Source organism: Eulemur rufifrons, chromosome 30, assembly GCF_041146395.1.
Source record: "Eulemur rufifrons isolate Redbay chromosome 30, OSU_ERuf_1, whole genome shotgun sequence".
Classification (NCBI taxonomy): domain Eukaryota; kingdom Metazoa; phylum Chordata; class Mammalia; order Primates; family Lemuridae; genus Eulemur; species Eulemur rufifrons.
This window is the reverse complement of record NC_091012.1, coordinates 108,921,039-108,942,642: the sequence shown is the minus strand read 5'-3', so window position 1 is coordinate 108,942,642 and position 21,604 is coordinate 108,921,039. Positions and strand designations below refer to the sequence as shown.

The following is a 21,604-nucleotide window of genomic DNA, read 5'->3' as shown; positions in this document are numbered from 1 at the left end:
AACAGGAGTTTGTAAGAAAGGATGCCATAGTGATGTGAAGGCAAACAGTTAGCTCTAATTAAATAACCACACACCAACACTTACAATACAAACAGGACATCAGATGGTGAAAGCAGAAAACGATGCGTGGAAATATGACACAAAAAACTTCTACCACTAGAAACAATGTTTTGATGTATACAGGTTTAAAAGTTTGCTGTTTTTATTTGGAAGGAACACGTGAAATACTTATTTGATGAAAATACGGATTTAATTTATGCCTTTATTATAACAGAATAGGCCTATAATTATAGAAAAGTATGCCTACTATTTTTTAAACTTGCATTGGTTATGTTGGTGTTATAGCTAAGTTGTCATGACCATGTGGCAGCCCTTAAGCCATAAATACTAGCAGTCAGGCTAGGTTTTAATCCTAAAGAAGCACACAATATAAAACTAGCAAGAACTCTGCGTTGGTATCTTGCTGTAAAATGCCTTACATGACAACTGGCAGTGTGTCTACACACTGCTGATAAACTTAAATGTAACTCAAACAATTTTATAAGAAAGTTTTAAAAATAGTTTTATTTTTAAAAAAGGATTTAGCTGTCATATTATTTGTATTTTATTCTTCTGAGAGAATAAAAATAAATTTGAACTCTAGCTTTGCCAATGTAACACTTGAAATCAGCACAGAGCTTGAAGACATGCATAGTTCAAGGCTCTGAGTTTTATGACATGTGAATTTGCTTAAGAAACAGATTAGCATACAAGGGATTATCATAGCAACATTTTATGAATTACTAGATTTCTAAATGCTTTAAAATAAGATACTATATATCCAATGTTGCAATCTTAATCATGCAGTCTTAAGATTAAACTGTGGGTGAATTCTATCAGGTGCTCACTTATGCAAATCTTAGCTCTAAATCTGATTAATTTTTAATACCGCATTTCAAGATAAAAATCTCATAAAAATTCTATCTGTTGAAATTAAATTTAAATATTAATGTTTAAGTCACTGTAAAACCAACCTGAAGGCTTTGGAACCATTGTGTGATTTTTCTGTTTATTTTTAGCAATCCAGCCTATAAAATTAACAAGTCTCTGCATTTGTACCTAAAATCTATATCTTTAAAGTGCTGGCAATCTGAAAGTTACTTGCTAGTGTTAGACAGCACTTAACTTTTCATGTTTGAACTAACACAGGCACATCAGGAGATAAAGCCGAGATATTTATGTTCTTTTTCTTATTTTTCATCGCAAATGGCTTTTAGAAATAGACACGTAAATACAAATTTAAGAAAAAGCTTTCGACTTCAGAAAATTATTGCTTAAAAATGTTCATCAACATGTACTTTTTAGTTATTCTTAGAATTCTAAGAATTTTGTAACCTTTAAAATTCTTTTCCACCCATAAGACCCCTGAAGGCCGAATTCTTAACCATCAACACAAAATTATCAGGTTGAAATTACAATAACCATCACAGCTACAAAGATGTGAGGAAAAAAATCTTTATAGAGTATTAGTTATGTGTAATGTGTTAAAATGAAATGGTACAAGCTCTCAATGCTCAAATGTTATGGTCCAAAATGCAGACATTATGGGATGGAAAGGGTTAATAAAGGCTTGGCTATTAGCAGCTCAGTTTAGAGAAGTTTCTATAGAGGATATCTATTCACCTGTCGTCCTTTTGGTTGGGTAGTTGATGGCAAGTCCTGCAGAATAAAGCCAACCCAGGAGAAAAATTTTCATTTACTTTTCAAGAGTACAAGGTAATTTGTGTGTTCTGTTACAATATGGTTAAAAAATGAGCTAGATTTAAGTTGTAAAGAGATAATATACATTATTCCATTTCTCAGTAATGTTGAGTTATCCAAAAAATCAAACCCAGGCCATTTAGCAGCAAGCTGAAGAAAGCAGGTAAGTTTAAGCAGAGAGAAAATGTGTTCTTAAGAAACAACTCAGCATCTTCAACACAAAAGCCACTGCATGTGAAATAGCCTATTAAAAAAAACACCCCAAAATAAAAAGAGCTGTTGCCCTTTTCAAGTTAGGCACTGTAACCATTTAGATTTTGAAAAACTCAATGGGTATATGGCTTTTCACCATCTTAAAACTATTAATTGTTAACTGTTATAAATGAATTCCTTTGGTAGCCTATTTTAAAGTTGAAAATAAAATCATAGATAATTTTCTTCCATAATTTCTCTAATAGAATATCATTCCATTCGAGATGATCTCTAAATTACTTACAATTTTACCTGATAAAAAAGTTGATATATTCTTAAAGGGCAAATTAAGTCAGGATAGAGGAATATGAATACTGCTGCATTATTAGAACTCTCAATAATTTCAATTGGGCGATGAACAGCAGTATCAGCAACTTAGAGAAGATTTGGTTACCCCAAAATATTGCAAACCTGCACCTATAAGTGCTTCCATTTGTTTAAATAAATTTAAAAAAATGCTTTCTATATTTCAAAATGGGTAGTTCTGAAAAAATGTAAAATTCCAAGTTTAAGTCAAATATATCAAGTACTTTGTGTTAAAGATGTGATAACAGCGTGGCTTAAGTGCAGTTTGAAGCCAGTTCCTTTTGCTTTTCATATCCAGGCAAGGCTTATAATTCACAAAAATATGTGCACGTACCACAATAACAGAGGGCACACCAATTCGTAAACTTAGATAGCGGAAACTAAAACACGTTGCTGGTATCACTCAGAATAGAAAACTACAAAGCCCGAGAATACCCAAATGCCTACTCTGCAAAATTCTTAACATTTCTTTATCTTTCTCAAATTAAAGAAAATATTTAGAAATTTAAACAAATTTCCATTTACAACCTTTGCATGGGTTTAAGCAAAGTCATACATACTAGTGGGGTGGTATAGAAATATTTTTGGAATGACCAAAGCAGTCTTGAATTGTATTTCTTCAGATTTAACTAATTAAAGGGATTTTAATGAGAAGGAAATGTTGAAAAAGATTTTCCAGGAGTATACTGCATTGTAGCTGTAGTAGCTTTGTATATCGGCAGAAGACAGTATTTCCACTGAACACATGTAACTAGAACACTCATGGCACGCGAGCACCAACAAAATTGTCACACTTGGCTGTGTGGAGCTAGAGTTCTTACCGAAACAGAATTGTTAGTGCTGCTATGACCATTAGCTGGGGACTGTCTGGAAGTGGAGGGGGAATCTCTCTGAAATAAGACACAAGGTTCATTAACACAGAACACCAGCACAGAAACAGAGATATTTACATCAACAGTTACAACCACAGTCTGAAACCATTTCCTTTGAGGTTTGAGCTGTAAAGGTGCCATACTGACTTACTTGCATGATTTCACAGAAGTATGAAAAAAAATTTGCAGTTTGAGATTCACATACTGTGATGACTGTGCCATTCATTAATCATTTCTTTACTGTCCCTAACATTCCATAACCTTTGCTTTCTTTTCATGAGACCCAGAAGAGTGCCTTGATATTAAAACCCTATCAAGTACCGTAAGATGACAAATATTACTATAAAATTATAGTGCCAAAGATCCCAGCTGCTTAATTTTTATTAAAGATAAGCTGTGAAAAATATTTAATATTAGGTACCTCAGTGTCAAGAATTACTGAATGACTCAATTTGAAGAGAAATGAACCTAAGAAAAAGACTTCACATGTTGTAATCACCTTAGAATCTTTCTAGAATAAATATTACTAATAAGGGTAAGAGAGATATATACTAGAGAATAATTCTTTGTTTCTTAAGATCATTTTAACAGATTGATTAAAACGAAAATCCTGAGCCTATAACAATATAACACTTCTGGCAAAGATCCCAGGAGCCACAGCCACTCTCCCTATATCCACACTCCTAGATCGCACTCTTTCTACTATTCTACACACTCACAGTCTTTTCCAGGTTCCATTCCCTTAGTGTCCAAATCAACTTTACCAATAAGAATAAGGAGAGGAAGAAAATAAGTATTTTACAATTTTTGCTTTAGTAGAGTTCTTCTAAGCCTTTGAAATGTGCATGTCTGCTCAAAAGACATTTGTTCATTCTAGATGATTCAAAGAAAATTTCTGAAACTTGGTAATGGGATCCCTTAGAGGAGTGTTCTCAAATGTTAGTAAGCAAGATTAATCTCCAGGTGCCACCCTCGGAGACGCAAGTCAGTAGGGCCATGGTGAGGGGCAGAGAGGTTCACTCTTTTACCAAGGGCCTAGGGAATGTAAATGCAGGTGGCCAGAGAGGCTTTTTTTTGGAAAGCATTGTCCTGGCTGGAAAGAGTCCAATCATATGCTTGAATTCTGCCAGGGCACAGGAGGGTCAAAAAGGTTAGGTGGGGCTAGAAGGGGAGCATCATTATTTTTTCTACTATTCAAAGGTGAAGAAGGTAAGCGGGGGAGGGGTTCTTCTTACTCAAGAGCATAGAATTCACATGTATAATACTGGTTCTAGCCCCAAACTAATTCAAACACTTAAAAAACAAAAGAGATATTTATGTTATATCAATAACTAACAATATCTTCTGGTTAGTTAGCCAAAAAGATAAAAATCAATTGTATTGACTAAATTTCTTCAACAGATAAGAAGGAACATCTGTGATTTTTAGAATATTAAAATTATTTACATAAAATGTACACGTGACACTCTCTCTTTCCCAGCAAGGTTTGTGCTCTAGGTAGCAAATTTAAATTATCTGAATCCTGGAGCAGAAGCAGTTCTGTATTTTCTTTTGAAATATACTATTACTTGAAGTTCCATAAGAAGCCACCAAGAGGAGCTCAAGGCCCGATATAACAGACATCCCAATTGTCACGGCTCACTAAAAATATACTTGACAAAACTACAAATTCTTATACATATCTTGAATAGGTTTAGAAAAAAAATACGAAGCCTCTGATTTTTCTTGTGAAATTTACAGCATCACTGGAGACTGGAAGAAGTATTATAATTTCTCCTTCAAAGTCTCCTAAGTACAAATCCAATAAGTTACCCATCAGTCTTAAAAATTAACTTTAGGAAATGTGTACTTCATATTGATGTACACGTACTTCGAAGATACACGTGAAAAGAATGAGCTTTAATAAGTAATACTCAAGCTGAATGTGCAATGACCAAATAATGATACCATTTATGCCAGTTTATATTTCTAATATAAAAAGAATAGATTTTTGAATCTCATTTAATAACCAACATAAAACTAAATAATATATGTTGGAAGAACTAAAATTTCTATAGGATAAAACTATTTTAAGAAGGAAACTTTGAGGTTGTATTACTCTAGAAAACTTGTTTACAAATCACATAATATTTCCAAATTTAAACAATTTTACAAAAGGTTGCAAAAGCCTATATCCCTCTAGTAAAGTCAATTATCAATTCATCACAGACTTAATATCCATCTAGAGACCTGTCACAATTACTTGAACAAACTCTATCTCAACAGGAATAGATCACTTCTGAGATTCTTGGAAAGAAGAACTATCTGTGTGATTTCTTAATAAGAGAAGTGAATGTACTTCCTGGAAATATTATTGCAATTATGGTCTTTATTATTTTCCCCTCAGAGACTCTTTTTTTTTTAAATTAAGTCTTATGTCATTGTTTATAGCTTCTCTATATTTTGCTTAGATTTCAGCCTGCCAAAAGCTCAAGTGCTAAGGAGATCCACATGGAAGCAGGGCTGAGTAGGTGGATGGGACCTACTCTGTTCCGTTATCTTTGTTGTAAAATTGGTGTGCAGTGATCTAACAGCACAGGCAGAAACAATTTCCCAGAAAGCAAAACATTCAGCCATCAGCAGACAGTTAGTTAAGAACTCAGAGGAGATGGGGGTGGTTTGTTAGCCTTATTACCTCACAGGACGAAGACTGAGTGCGGTAACTTGGCACGATCTTGAAGGTAATACTCCCCCGCATTTCCCTCTGGAGGAAAAAAAAAAAAAGGAGAGTTCTCTTACAAACCAATGTTGCACTTAAAATCATGTAAGGAACCACTCAAAGCGTGGGGGTAGTTAGTGCAAGCCATCTGAGAGTACACAGCCCTAAAATGAAACTTAGTTATACAGCAGAGAACTGAGCAATCTAGGTTCACAGCAGAGGAATTTGCTGGGAAAAGCCCAGCAAAGTCAAGGCTTATTGCCCTGTTGATAAAGCAGTGGTCTCATGGACCTCCGATGCTACCTTTTTATAGACATGAATACAGAACTCTCTAAGTGATATGCCTTTCAAAAGTGAACATAAATTGAACTAGACCATAGACCAATTACATAAAAATTTTATTTAGTATGCTATATTATGATGGCACATTCCATAAAAATTGTATTTTACTTATTAATTTTGGCTTTATTTTTATTGTAGTGAGTCTGTGGTGCTTATTGCATACTTAATAGACATTCATAATATGAGGGGTGCTACACTGTAGTGGGATGAGGGACCAGAGTTCCAAAACACTTCCTCTGCTTGCTATGACAAAGAATATTGTCCACCATTGGTGCAAGGGTCCATCATTTTGCTTTTTTCTTTTAAACCCAAAGCCTAATTTGGGTTTAATCTAATGTCTAATATCTAATCCAGATGTTAGATATGTATGGTCAAAAATGGCCTGGTCTCTGGTGACCTTCTTCCCCTCTGTGCTGTAGAGAAATCCACTACAGCTGGCTATGACTCAGCTAAACAGGAAAGAGGTTTCTGACATTGCTGATGTCAGGAGAGTTGAGGTCAGTGAGAAACCAGTTCCCATGTACACACACTGAGAAGGTTTTCTTTAACCATCTGCTCGGTAAGACACAGGAGGTAAAGAAGGGAAGGAGAGTGTTAGAGCCCATATTGCTAAAGATAGGCAAAATGTTTCTAAAATCCATTCCATATAGACATTTTCCTAGTTGTCAGTTTTATGAATGTTGTGCAAGTTCAAGTCCACACAAATTACAGTACGAGAAATACTCTGATTACAAAAGAACATGCCTCCTTTGTGTGTTAAAAACAAGCTAACAAACTAAAAGTCAATTTTAGAAAAAGAAAAACTTTCATTTACTTACAAGCATTTTTTGTAGCTGTTCCACTGTTTGGTTAGCCACACTGATGCCATTGATTTCTCGAATTTCATCGCCAACATGAAGTGTACCTGAGAAATTACACAAAATTATAAACATGAAATGGTATGTGTTTTTATAGTAATAAAATGCAGAGGCAGCAATGTAATTTTTTAAAAATTAAGTTGAATATCGAAGGCCAGTATTTCAGAAACAGGTGCAAGTTTGGCTGCAGCAGAATTATTGATTAAATAACTCATATAGTAAACTCGCCAAAACAGATATATCTACTTGTGGAAGGCACAGTTTTGATGAGCGGCCATGGAAATCTGTTTATTTTTCTGAGAGAGGTGGGATATACAGTGGTTTAAAAATATGGCTTCCAGATTCAGTCTGGGCTGTCGGGTTCAAATCCTAGCTTCCTCATTCACTAGCTATGAGATCTTGGGTAAGTTACTGAGACTCTCTATGCCTCAGTTTTCACATGTGTAAAATGGTACTCATTCTCATAGGATTCTTTTGAGGATTAAATGAATTTAATACATGTAGAAGGCACACGTATTCTTGGCACATGCTAAGCACCACGTCATTGTTCACTGCTATTATTATTATTTACCAAATATGATATAAAGGTTGTCAGTTTTCCAAGAATTATGATATCTATATAACACTGAACTTATATTAAACATAATTTAATCTTTTTATAATAATTTGGTAGGCATTTCAGCATCCCATAGTACTTCAACTGGAAAAAGTGTCCAAGAACCAATGTTTAGAATATTATTTACAATTTTGCTTCCTTATTTATAAATTGTGCACATGTTTACATGCTGGCCTGGCTTCATTACAAAAAGCTCACAGTATCTTTTAGAGGTACACACTAAGATATGTATAAATAAAATGATAAAATGCCTGAGGTTTGTGTCAGAATAATCCAGGGAGGTGGGCAGTAGGGCAAATAGAGAACAAACTGGTGTGCCCATGAGTAACAATAATTATAGGTGGGTTATGGGTACATGGGCGATCACTGCATTATATGTTCTTTACTCTTCTCTACTTGAACTCACTGTAGTATTTTTTCTATGTATGTTTAAAAATTAACATACTAGTCCCCTACCCCACCCCTCCCTGCAAAAAAATTAACATAATAAAAATTGAGGGACTTTTGCTTCCAACATGGCTGATTAGGTACTCAGAGCCTTTCTCACAATTCTATCCTGCCTAGGGCACCCCTCAAGTGTTACTGGTCTCACAAAAGGAGTACAAATCTCTAAGAACCTTTCCCACTTTCATCCCCACTCTCCCCTCGATATGAAAGGATCCTGTGAGCAGGATCCAGTGTAGTGGCAAACTAAGGATGAGGTGAACTAGTGGGAAGGGTGAATGACAGAACAGCAATGCCTGCTAGCTGGAGTCTCTGCGCTGGGCCAGTAACAAGTTAGAAAGCTGAGCCTAGGACCCTGTAGGGAGCCAAGACCCAGATCAGTGGGCACCTCATGGCAACTGGTAGAACAAAGAACAAACCCTTTCTGGAAGCGAGTGTTCTCAGTTTAGGCCCACAGGACTTCCCCTGATTAGAACAAGCAAAGAGTTCACAAGCAAAGATCACCAAACAAATAATAGGCAAGCTAATATGTGTGAGAGTCACCAGAAACAGCACATGCAGCTTTAGATCCTTAAGGATGATAAATACTGGAATGGTCAGATATATAATATAAAATAGCTATATGTTAAATGCTAGAAAAAAAATAAAGGACTCAATTACAAGGATGAGCATGCAATAAGAGACTGTCAGGTGTGAGCAGACAGGTCTGAAAATAAAAATAAAAACAAATGACTAGTACCTCTAAAAAATATATATAACTGGTGATATAAGCTAATGAATGGATTAGTTAAACAGGAGTTCAAATATGGCTGAAGACAGTTTCAGTGAACTGGAAGATACAACCAAAAAAATTATCTACAGCATATGCCAGATAAATGAGGAAAAAAGGAAACAAAAAATAAAAAGAATATATGAAAAAGATATTTTCTTGAACTGATGAAAACATGATTACACAGATTCAGAAAGAATAGGATAAATAAAAAGAAATCCATGCTGAGAGACAGTGAAACTGTAGAACGTCAAAGACAAAGATCTTAAAACATCGAGAAAGGACAAATCACCTACAAAGCAAGGGAAATTGTAGTGACATCAGCCTTCTCAATATCAAACTGCTCCCCAAAGGATGGTCTGAGATGCAAGGAGGAATGGTGAGCAAATGAAATCATAAAAATTTATACAAATCAAACAAAAATGACCATATATTTTAAAACTAATTTCAAATTTGTGGATTTAAAATAGGATAGAACTAGAACACTGGGCAAAAGAAGAGCATATAAATCAGAAGGAGTGTGATCTAATTTAGTGTTCCACTGTCTCTGTATTGTCCGGGAGTGTGATTAAGATACTGTAACTTTAGTACATTCAAAGTTAAACATAAATGATAAAATTTCAAGGAAACCACTAAAAGAATAGAAATAAGGTGCAGAAATTCTAAACTACCAGTGGGGGGAAAATGGAACAGAAATATGAGCAAGAAGATCAATTGAAAATGGAATAAAAATAAATTAAAAAGCCAGATGGTAGAAATCATCACAAAAAATATTAATGGATTTACCCATTAAAAGACAGAGATCATCAGTGTGCATTAAAAAATAAAACACTCAGCTTTGGAAATGTTTAAAAGAGACACACTAAAGCTTACAAGCACAGAAGAACTGGAAATAAAAGGATGGAAGAAGACATGCTAGCAAATACTAAAATAAAGCTGGAATAATTATATTAGTGCTAGGTAAAATAGATTTTAACTAGAAAATGTTAAGACTAGAAATGGTCACTAGGTACTTCTATATACCTAATAAAACAGCTTCAAATATATAAGACAAAATGGAGAGATCTACGAGTAGAAATTGAAAAATTCTACCATAATAATGGGATATTTTAACAATTATTGATAGGTTAAACGGACAAAAAATTAGTCAAGATATAGAAGATTTACATAAAAATAACAACTCCAAGCCAATCATCATCTAGGAAACTCTGCATGAGACAAAGAATAAAAATTCTTCTCAAGTACACATGGGCCATTTACAAAAATGATTAAAGTGTTATACCATAAAGCAAGTCTCAACAAACCTCAAAGCAATGGTGTCATACAGCCCACATTCTCTGACCACAATGCAATTAAGTTAGAAGTAAATTACAAAAAGATATGTAGAAAACTCCTTTAAATGTGGAATGTAAAAAACACTTCTAAGTAACTTATAAGTCAATGAAAAATATTATCAATAGAAATGTAAAAACACTTAGAATTAAATTACAATAAAAATGCTTCATATCAAAACTGGTAGGATACAGATAAAACAGTACTTAGAGGGAGATTTTAGACTTAGATGCATATATAAGAAGAAAGACTGGAAATAAATGAACTCTGTGTTTAATTTAAAAAGTTAGCCAAGGCCGGGCGCGGTGGCTCACGCCTGTAATCCCAGCACTCTGGGAGGCCAAGGCGGGTGGATTGTTTGAGCTCAGGAGTTCGAGACCAGCCTGAGCAAGAGCAAGATCCCGTCTCAACTAAAAATAGAAAGAAATTATATGGACAGCAATATATATAGAAAAAACTAGCCAGGCATGGTGGCACATGCCTGTAGTCCCAGCTACTAGGGAGGCTGAGGCAGGAGGATTGCTCAAGCACAGGAGTTTGAGGTTGCTGTGAGCTAGGTTGACACCATGGCACTCTAGCCCGAGCAATAGAGTGAGACTCTGTCTCAAAAAAAAAAAAAAAAAAAAAAAAAAAAAAGCCAAAACCAATAGAAGGAAGGAGATAATAAAAATTTAGGTTATAAAACAATGAAATAGAAAATAAATATACAATGGAGAGAATGAACAAAAACCGAAGTACATTTTTGAACAAACCTCTGGCAAGGTTGATCAAGAGAAAAAAGAGAAGGCACAAATAAACAATATTAAGAATGAACAGAGGACATAATTATAGAGAAGGCAGAGAATAAAAAGGTAAGAGAATACTATGAAGAAGCTTTCTACAATAATATTTAAAAACTTAGATATTTTAGGAAAATGCAATTTACCAAAACTCGCTCAAGAAATAGAAAGCTTAGATGGCCTTATATATGTAAAAGAAATTGAAGCAGTTGTAAAAAAAAAAAAAAAACAAAACCAAAACATCAGGCGCTGATATTTTTATAGGCAAGTTCTGTCAAACTTTCAAGATATGAATCATTCCGATATTATAGAAAGTCTTGCAGAGCATCAAAGAAGGAATGCTCTCCAAGTTATTCTATGAGGCTAATGTAACTTTGAAAGTAAAATCAGACAGAGAAGTACAAGAAAGGGAAATTAACTACAGGCAAGTGTCACTCAAAAATGTAAATAACAAAATCCTAAACAAAACACTAGCACACAGAATACAGCAGTACATAAAATAGATAATACACAATGACTAAGCTGGGTTTATCTGCGAAATGCAAAGGTGATAAAAATTAATAATCACCACAGCAGATGCAGAAAAAGTGTTTGATTTAATCCAAACCCCAATCACAATTAAAATGCTCAGCAACTAAGAATATAAGGGAACTTTCTTAGCTCTAATAAAAGGTATGTACTATTCTTAATGGGGAAACATTGGAAAGAGATTCCTTTTAAAAACAGGAACAGAACAAGGATGTCTACTACATTACTTCTATTAAAGACTACAGGTCCTAGCAAATTCAGTAATATATCTAAGAGAGTTTAAAGAAAGAATGATCTTATGATGTTACTTAATATATAGCAAATCACTAAAAATAACAAACAAAAAATACATACTGGAATCTAAGACCAAACATCTTCCTGTGAGAGTGCTGTATACTCTCTATGCCTATAAAGACCCCTCTGAAAGCAGCAGTGATGCCAGACACCATCATGTGTACACAGTGGTCATCTCTCCAGAGGGGAATAAGGCACTAAAATGCTTAGGGTGTTACTTCTTATTCTCTGGCGGGTAAGGAAAGAGGTGTCAAGTACAAAAATAACCCTCTCTCAAAGAAAAGGAGTCTGCCAGGAGAATCATTTTTGGAACATCCTCTGAATACTAGTGCATATAACTCAGTCCTTTCAAAAAAAAAAAAAAAAGCCTAAATCATTGAGAGTTAACTGAAGTTACACTTTCTTAAAAAATCATTCTTTGTCTACTTCAGTTCTTAGTGAATTCCCTCCATAGAATAACTGCACTTACTGTAGCAGGTATTAAGAATTTAATCGGCCGGGCGAGGTGGCTCACGCCTGTAATCCTAGCACTCTGGGAGGCCGAGGCGGGTGGATCGCTCAAGGTCAGGAGTTCGAGACCAGCCTGAGCGAGACCCCGTCTCTACTAAAAATAGAAAGACATTATATGGACAACTAAAAATCTATATAGAAAAAATTAGCCGGGCATAGTGGCGCATGCCTGTAGTCCCAGCTACTCGGGAGGCTGAGGCAGTAGGATCGCTTAAGCCTAGGAGTCTGAGGTTGCTGTGAGCTAAGCTGACGCCACGGCACTCACTCTAGCCTGGGCAACAAAGTGAGACTCTGTCTCAACAAAACAAAACAAACAAAAAAAAGAATTTAATCATCAATTTGACATCTCTTATCTCACCATTTAATTTTTGTATTATTATTCATCTAACTCTGTGACGTCCTCATTTATAAATAGCATACCTCATTCCTGAATGAGATAGCAACTCTTAAACTGTTATTTAACTTTGTATCTATATCTATATATGTATCTCAAATATTCCAGAATAGATGTCTCTTCTATATCCTGCGACCTGATGCGATACTTTGCTTTATCTCCCATGGTCTGTAAGAAGTCACAATCTAACAATGATCCAGAGATGCTCCAGCCAACAGAACTCTAACATACCCTGCCTTTCATTTGCTATATGCTGGAGCATGTGCAGATGAACAAGAACCAGTGGAGGCCAACAGTGATTGAAATCAAAGATAACAAACCTATCTTTCATATGGATCATAAAAAACACTTTCTTCACTAGGCTACAGGAGAAAAAGTTAAGGAAGGCAAAGAAAGAAATATATATGAAACTTACCTTGCCTGTGAATCATGCCCCCATGCATAATTCTTGCAACGATACAGTGATTTAGCTCATTCATTTTTAAAGTGATTCCCTGTAAAAAAAAATGTTCAGTAAAAGAATTACTATGAGAGAGCACATCTTTTAATATTTGTAATTTTGCTATAGATAATTTTAATTACAAAAGTTAGAAAACATTAAAGAAAATATGGAAAATGGAGAAGACCATCCATTACCCTCCACACACAAAATTGCTCCATGACAATAATACTATTTTTGGTATTTTTATTTCTATAATAATAGTATACATATATTTTATATAGTGCTTTTTAATCTTCCAATTATAATATGACTATTTTCATGTTGTCAATTATTTTTTATTTTAATAGATTTATGGGGTAAAAGTGGAATTCCGTTACCTGCATATATCGTATAGTAGTTAATTAAGTCTTGGCTTTTAGTGTACCCGTCACCCAAATAGTGTCCATTGTATCCCATAGATAATTTTCACCCCTCATCTCCTTCCACCCTTCCCATTTCTGAGTTCCAATGTCCATTATATCACTCTATGTGCCAATTATTTTTTTAAAATAGTTTTCGGCTGGGTGTGGTAGCTGATGCCTATAATCCCAGCACTTTGGGAGGTTGAGGCAGGAGGACTGCTTGAGGCCAAGAGTTCGAGACAAGCCTGAGCAACATAGCAAGACCCTGTCTCTACAAAAATTTTTTTAAAAATTTAGCTGAGTATGGTGGCATGTACTTGTAGTCCCAGCTACTTGGGAGGCTGAGGTGGGAGGATCACTTGAGCCCAGAAGTTCGAGGCTGCAGTGAGCTATGATTGTGTCACTGCACTCTAGCCTGCACAACAGAATGAAACTGTCTCTAAAAAATAAATAAAACCAGTTTTTATTGATGTATAATTGACACACATATATTTAAAGTGTATAATTTGAAACTATCACTGCAATCAGGATAATGAATATATTCATCACCACCAGAAGTTTCCTCATGTTCACTGGTAATTTACTCCTATTCCCCTATGTCTTACCCACCACATTCCCAAGCAACCACTGATATGACAGTCAGAAAGCTGACAGAGAGTAAGCTTTTGCTGACTATAGATTTGTTTGCACTGTCCATAAATGGAATCATAGTGTGTACTCTTTTTTGTTGCTTTTTTAAAACTCAGCATAGTTATTTTGAGATTCTACCATACTGCTGCATGTATCAATAGTTCATTATTTGTTCTTGCTGAATAGCATTCCATTGTATGGACATGCCAGATTGTTTATCCATTCACTTATTGAATTGGTTTTTTTTTTTTTTTTTGGCTATTATAAATAAAGCTGTATTCCTGGGTTAACCCCTATTTGGTCATAACATATTCTTCTCTTTTAAAGATATGGAACACTTCAGGCATTTGGGTATTATCCTTATATGGAGGTACAAAGGTCATAATAATATTTCTTTTCCTTTTTTTTTTTTTTTAAGAGACAGAGGTCTTGCTATGTTGCCCATGCTGGTCTCCAGCTTCTGGCCTCAAGCAATTCTCCTGCCTCAGCCTCCTGAGTAACTGGGATTACAGGTGAGAGCCACCACGCCTGCCCATGATAATATTTTCTGTATTGTTTATATTTTAGAGCACATATTAACCTTTTCATATATTGTTGGGTTTATTTTTCTAAAATGCTGTTTAGAATTTTTGCATGTATATTCATGAGGACCACTAGTCTGTAGTTTTCTTTCCTTGTAATGTCTTCATCTGGTTTTGATATTAGGGTAATGCTGGCTTTATAGAATGAATTGGGGCTGGACATGGTGGCTCACACTTGTAATCCTAGCACTCTGGGAGGCCGAGGCAGAAGGATCACTTGAGCTCAGGAGTTGGAGACCAGCCTGAGCAAGAGTGAGACCCCGTCTCTACTAAAAATAGAAAAATTAGCCGGGCATGATGGCGCGCACCTATAGTCTCAGCTATTTGGGAGGCTGAGGGAGGGGGATCGCTTCAGCCCAGGAGTTTGAGGTTGCAGTGAGCTAGGCTGACGTCACTGCACTCTACCCAGGGTGACAGAGCAAGATTCTGTCTCAAAAAAAAAAAATGAGTTGGGAAAAATTCCTTTTTTTCCCAACGTTTTGGGAAGAGTTTGTATAGAATTGGCATTACTTCTCTCTTATATGTTTGGTAGAATTCACCAGTGAAGTCATCTTGTCCTGGAGTTTTCTTTGAGGGATGTTTTTTAACTACAAATTGAATTTTTAAATAGTATAGGGCAATTCAGTTTATTCCTTCTTAAATGAGCTTTGGTAGTTTGTCTTCTAAGGAATTTTTCCATTTTACCTAAGTTGTTGAATTTATTAGCATAAATTTGTTTATCTTATTTCCTTATTACCCTTTTTACATCTGCAGATTCTGCCACTTCTCTCATGCCTGATATTGGTAATTTGTGCCCTCTTTTTTCCCCTGATTGTGCATTTTCCCTGATTAGTTAGTCTGATCTTCTCAAAGAAAAACTATTTTTGTTTTACTGATACTTTATCACTTTTTTGTTTTCTATTTCATTAATTTCCACTTTGATCTTTATTATTTCTTCTACTCATTTTGGGTTTAATTTACTCCTTTAGGTTCTAGTTTCTTAAGGTGAAGCTGAGGTCACTGATTTGAGATGTTTCTTCTTTTCTAATATAGGTGTTTAGTGGTATGTATTTCTCCCTAAGTACTGCTTTAGTGGTGTGGTGTTATGATATATGTATGTATGTATGTGTGTGTGTGTATATGTTTTTGTCCACAGTGTCTGGCTCATAACTCCCCTAGTCCTTGTTATGAAGTTGGGGCACTTTAGGCCTCAGGAAACAGAATTTCTTTCTGACCTTCTCCTGTCCTCCTTTCACCTGCCCAAGGCAGGACTCTAATCTGATTGTAGGTCAAAAGACCCTCATTCCAGAGAGGGTCCTACCCCATACTCTGGAGGAAAGAATGCTGAACAGACAGGACTTGCTGGGTTTAGATCATGTGCTTTTTGTCCAATCACCTTTCTACATGGTTGTCAATCATGCCTATGTAATGAAACCTCCATAAAAACCCAAGAGGGTTCAGAGAGCTTCCAGATAGCTGAACATAAGGAGGTTTCTGGAGGGTGGTGCACACGGGGAGGACATGGAAGCTCCACACCGGGTTGTGAGAAGCCCAGTTGGAAGCCAGTTGGTCAGAAGTTCCCAAGGCCTGGACTTGGGACTGGTGGGGAGGAGAGATCAATCTTGGGAAATGAGCCTTCAACCTGTGGGACCTGACACTATCTCCGAGTAGATAGTGTTGGAGTGTCATAATTGAATTAGAGGATGCTCAGCTGGTGTCTGCTGCTTGGTATGTGGGGAAAAGCTCCACATTTGGTCACAGAAGTCTCCTGTGTTGATTATTGTAGAGTTTGGAGGAAAGCACGGTTTGAGGAGTGTTTTCCAAAAGCAAGTAGCATCCCACAAATTCTGATAAGTTGTGGTTCATTTTCATTCACTTCAAAATACTTTTTAATTTTACTTTTGATTTCTTTTATCCATGAGTTATTCAGAACTGTGTTATTTAGTTTTCAAGTATTTCGGGATTTTTCTTTCTGTTATTCATTTCTAATTTAATCCTATTGTGGTCTGATAATATGCTTTGATATTAATATAGCCATTCCAGATTCCTTTTGATTAATGTTATCATGGTATATCTTTTTCCATCCTTTTACTTTAAAACTATTTGTCTTTATGTATAAAGTGTAGTTCTTGCAGGTAGTATATAATTGGATCTTGCTTTTTATCCAATCTGACAACTTCTACTTTTTAATTGGGGAATTTAGACTATTCACATTTAATATGATCATTGATACAGTTTGGTGTAAATATATCTTCTTGTTATTTGACTTCTATTTATTCCACTTGTTCTATGTTCCCTTTTTCTTCTTTTTCTGCCTTTTTTGTGTTAATTTATTTTTTATTCTGTTTTCTCTCCTGTGTTCTTATTAGCTACAACTCTTCGTCTTGTTTTAGTGGTTGCATTAGGGCTTATTGCATATATCTTTAACTTATCAGTGTACCTTCAAGTAACAGTATACCAATTCCCATATAATTAAAGAACTTTATAATAGTATATTATTTCTTTCCTCCTGACCTTTGTGCTATTGTTGTCATGTATTTTACTCTTACATATGCCATAAACCCCAAAACACATTATTGTTTTTGTTTAAACTGACAAGTATCTTTGAAAGAGATTTAAGTGATAAGAAGAACTTATAGCTTTACCCATGTAGTTACCCTTTTAAGTGCTCTTTATTCCCTTTCTGTAGATTCAGATTTCCATCTATTATTTTCCTTCTGTCTGAAGAATATACTTTAATATTTCTTATCATGTGGGTCTGCTGAATTCTTTCAGCTTTGGTATGTCTGAAAACGTTTTTATTTTGCCTTTGTTTTAAAAGATAACTTTTCTGGGTTTAGAATTCTAAATTGAGAATTTTTAAAAGTACTTTAAAGATATTGTTATCCTTCTTTGGTCTGTTTCTGAGAAGATACTGATGTCATCCTTATCTTTGTCCCTCTGTATGTAACATTTCCTTTTCTTTTTGCTCTGTTTTTAAGATTTTCTGTTTTTTACAGGTTCTAAGCAGTTTGATTATGATGTATCTTGATATTGTTTTCTTCATGTTTCTTGTGCTTGCGGTTCACCATGGTTCTTGGATCTGTGGGTTTATAGTTTATAGTTTTCATCAAGTTTGGAATATCTTCAGTCATTATTTGTTCAAATATTTCTTCTTTCTCTTCTCTCTCTTCTTCACAGACTCCAATTAACCATATATTAGACTACTTGAAGTTGTCCCAAAGCTCAGTGATATTCTTTTCATTTTTTAAAATTCTTTTCCTCTGTGTGTTTCATTTTAGATAGTTTCTATTGCTATGTCTTCAAGTTCACTATTTTTTTCCTGAAATGTCTAATCTTCCATTAATCCCACAGTGCATTTTCCTGCTAATTCTAATATCTGTGTCAGTTTTGTGTTATTTTTGATAATTCTCCACATTATAGGTCACACTTTCCTGTCTCTTTAGTAACCTTTGATTAGATGCCAGACATTGTGACTTTTACCTTGATGCATGCTTGATGTTTTTGTAGTCCTATAAATATTCTTAAGCTTTGTTCTGAGATATAGATCAGTTGCTTGGAATTAGTTTGATCCTTTGGGTCTTATTTTCATGAGTTGTTAGGCAGGTCTGGAGCAATTCTCAGGCTGGGGCTAATTACTACTCGTTATTAAGGCAAGACCTTCCTGAGCATTCTACATGATATCCCATGAATGAGGAATTTTTTCAGTCTGGCTGGTGGAAACAGGTAGTGAATGTCGGACATTGTTCCTTCCAATCCTTTTGGCTGGTTTTCTCCTCAGCTTTGGGTAGTTTCCTCTCATACATGCACTGACTGATTCTCTGCTGAATACTTAAGGGAGGCCCTCTACAGATCTCTGAGATTCTCTCTCTGTGCAGCTCCCTCCTCTTCAGTACTCTGTCCTATGAACTCTAGTTGCTCTCCCCCCCCCCCCCCCCCCGCCCCAGACTCGCAGCTGTCTTCTCAATTCAGGGAGTCTGCCTGGTCTGCCTCAGTTCCCCCTCCCTATGCTGTGGCCTGTAAAATCTCTTAAGGTGGGGTATTCATATGAGTCACCTTGTTTGTTTCCTGTCTCTTAGGGATCGCTGTCCTTTGCTGCCTGCTGTCCAATATCTTGAAAACTGTTCTTTCATGTAATTTTGTGTTTTTTATATTTTTGGTTGTTTTAGATGAGAGGGTAAATCTGGTGTCTGTTACTTCAGCTTGGCCAGAAGTGAAAGTTTTACAGTCATATTTAATGCCAGAATACTCTCATACAGAGTAGATTACTTTTTGTTTTCCAGTTATTCACTATTAAAAAACAAGTATTCATAAACATATTTTAGCACTAGACCTGGCTGATCCTAAGAATCACATGGGGAACTTTTAAATAATGCTGACTCATAAACCTATTCTTTAGATTTAGATTCAGGAGGCCTGGAATGGAGCCCAGAAATCTGTGCTTTTTTTTATTTAAGCATATTATGGGAGTACAAAAGTTTAGGTTACGTATATTACCCTTGCACCCCTTCCCCCCCCCCCCGAGTCAGAGCTTCAAGCGTGTCCATTCCCCAGACAGTGCACATTGCACTCATTTTGTAGGTATAACAAATTCCCTCAGTGAAAAGTGGCCTTGAATTTTGGATGGTGAAGGGTAGGGACTCTGATTTTTCTTTTTCATTGGAGAATAACAGTCTGACAGAAAGCTTCATAAAAATATCTGAGACTTTATACTCTAACTTAACTTGGACATGCCATAAAATATAACTTTGCATGCTTCCTATTTTGCAGTTCTCAGAAGTGGTAGGTGAGTGATGTGAAAAATTGGTTTATCAAAACGTTTTTAGTTCCAACATTCAATTGCAATGTTCAGGTTTCATTTCCAACTTGTACATTCAATCAGCTTATATAGCTACTAAGAGGAGTGTTCCTGGAAAAATGCTGTAAATTAATGTTAAGTCAAATCTCATTTCATAAGGGAAATGATAGTATAATAGAGGTCCTACCCCTGAAACTAAAAGATTCATTGTATACATTCAACTGACATTAATGTGAATCTATTATGAGGCAGGCACTCTGCTAGGCACAGAAGTAAATGAGACAGAAAGGGTCTCTCGTGGCTAGGAAAAGTTCACCTCAAATCAACTGTAGTTAATATTTATTATTCTGTCTGCCCCAAACATTTTTCTGTAGAGAGAAACTGACTCATGTTCTCTCTGTTGCCAAGTTCATAAATTCCAGGGAAGGGACTGGCCCAGCTTGGGTTAGGCATCTACTCCTGAACCTACCAGTTTGAAAGGGTGGGGGGTGTTAAACTCCTGGCCTTTCCTTGTTTATATAAGCCTTTTCCCTATTGTATAAGCTAGTTCAAGTTTGGTCTTTGTCATTTGCAACTATGGGAATCCCAATCAATAAATAATTACAAGTATGATGCTATGAATGGGAACACAAAGGGTATAATGGGAGTATATCACTTTGGGGAGCGGACATATTACAGAGGGTTCAAAAAGCAAAAAAGATCATATAGGAACATCCTGCACAGTAATATAATGCTTTGAGTAAGACAATTAAGCAAGCAAATAAAGCTGTATTAAATATAATAGAGAATCATACTCTATTATTGAAAATACCTATTTTATATTTTACACAAAATAATTCCTGTTTTCATGGCAACCAGTCAAAAAGAGAAGAAATATACACCTTCACTAGGATCATAGAAGACAGAAGAGAGAAGGGATTTTTGAAGGAGGTTTTTAGGGGAGACTCAAACCTACTTTATGCTTTCTGAAAAAGCAACTCAGGGATATAGTTTTCTTTTTTTTTAAATTTCAAATATTAAGGGGGTACAAATGTTTTTGTTATATGGATATCTTTTATAATGCTTAAGTTACGGCTGTAAGTATGCCCATCAGGGATGTAGTTTTCTGTTTGTACTCAGTCTAAGTTTTATGTAGTCAGCCTTCACACAAAAGGTTAAGCAACAGTTGTTGGGCTGCTTCAGAACATGATGATCATAGGACACTCTGAGGCTTCCTTTTTATAGTCCCTTCCACCTTCTTGTCTGCTTTGCTTGGCTGAACATCACCTCTTCTTCCTGCCTCTCTGACATAGCCTTCTTTCCTTCCAAGCTCTGTCATAATTGGGCTTGTTACACAAACTGTGCTAAGCTGCAAATTTACTTGCTTAATGTAGCTAGCCCTGTGGAACATGAGCTCCAGGAAGGAGCCGTATCTTATCTACCACTAAATCACTGGCATCTAATACAGTGATTTGCACTTAGTAGGGACTTAACAAATATTTGCTAAATGAGTGAATGAAATATTAGACTTTCGAAGCTAGGTGGGATCTTGGGGCTCATTTAGTCAACTATACATTTAGAGATGAGTCAACTGAGGCCCACTGACATGAAGTGATTTGCCCAAGGCACCCAAAAGCTGCTGTGCTCTTAAGCCAAAGAGTTGCCTGGAGAGCACCAGAAAGGGTGAGGTGATCTGCATGTTCCCTGTCTGCTGCAACATTGTCTAACTGGTAACTATATACAGTAAATGAGAATTATGACCAGAAATATCTAGAGTTGAGGGCTCTCTGGAAATCATGGTCACAGAATCACTGCTCTGTACCTCTTCCTTTAATCTGGAAGGACACTGGGCAACTTTTTTTTTTTTTTTTTTTTTGAGACAGAGTCTCACTCTGTTGCCCAGGCTAGAGTGCCGTGGCGTCAGCCTAGCTCACAGCAACCTCAAACTCTTGGGCTCAAGCAATCCTTCTGTCTCAGCCTCCCAAGTAGCTGGGACTACAGGCATGTGCCACCATGCCTGGCTAATTTTTTCTATATATTTTTAGTTGTCCGGTTAATTTC

At 35.8% G+C, this 21,604-nt stretch overlaps 1 protein-coding gene across 5 annotated transcripts in view; it reads right to left on the bottom strand.

Annotated features, from left to right (window-relative positions):
* CASK (calcium/calmodulin dependent serine protein kinase) overlaps nucleotides 1-21,604 on the bottom strand; it is a 363,551-nt gene that overhangs the window by 30,265 nt on the left and 311,682 nt on the right. For 3 of the 5 annotated variants that reach the window (XM_069464106.1, XM_069464108.1, XM_069464105.1), the window contains 5 exons: nucleotides 13,149-13,227; nucleotides 7,029-7,114; nucleotides 5,845-5,913; nucleotides 3,120-3,188; nucleotides 1,663-1,698 (listed from right to left, as the gene is read on the bottom strand). In XM_069464106.1, the coding sequence (XP_069320207.1) occupies nucleotides 1,663-1,698; nucleotides 3,120-3,188; nucleotides 5,845-5,913; nucleotides 7,029-7,114; nucleotides 13,149-13,227 (339 nt within the window). The remainder of the gene's footprint in view (nucleotides 1-1,662; nucleotides 1,699-3,119; nucleotides 3,189-5,844; nucleotides 5,914-7,028; nucleotides 7,115-13,148; nucleotides 13,228-21,604) is intronic. The other 2 variants (XM_069464109.1, XM_069464107.1) reach the window with 1 other exon arrangement.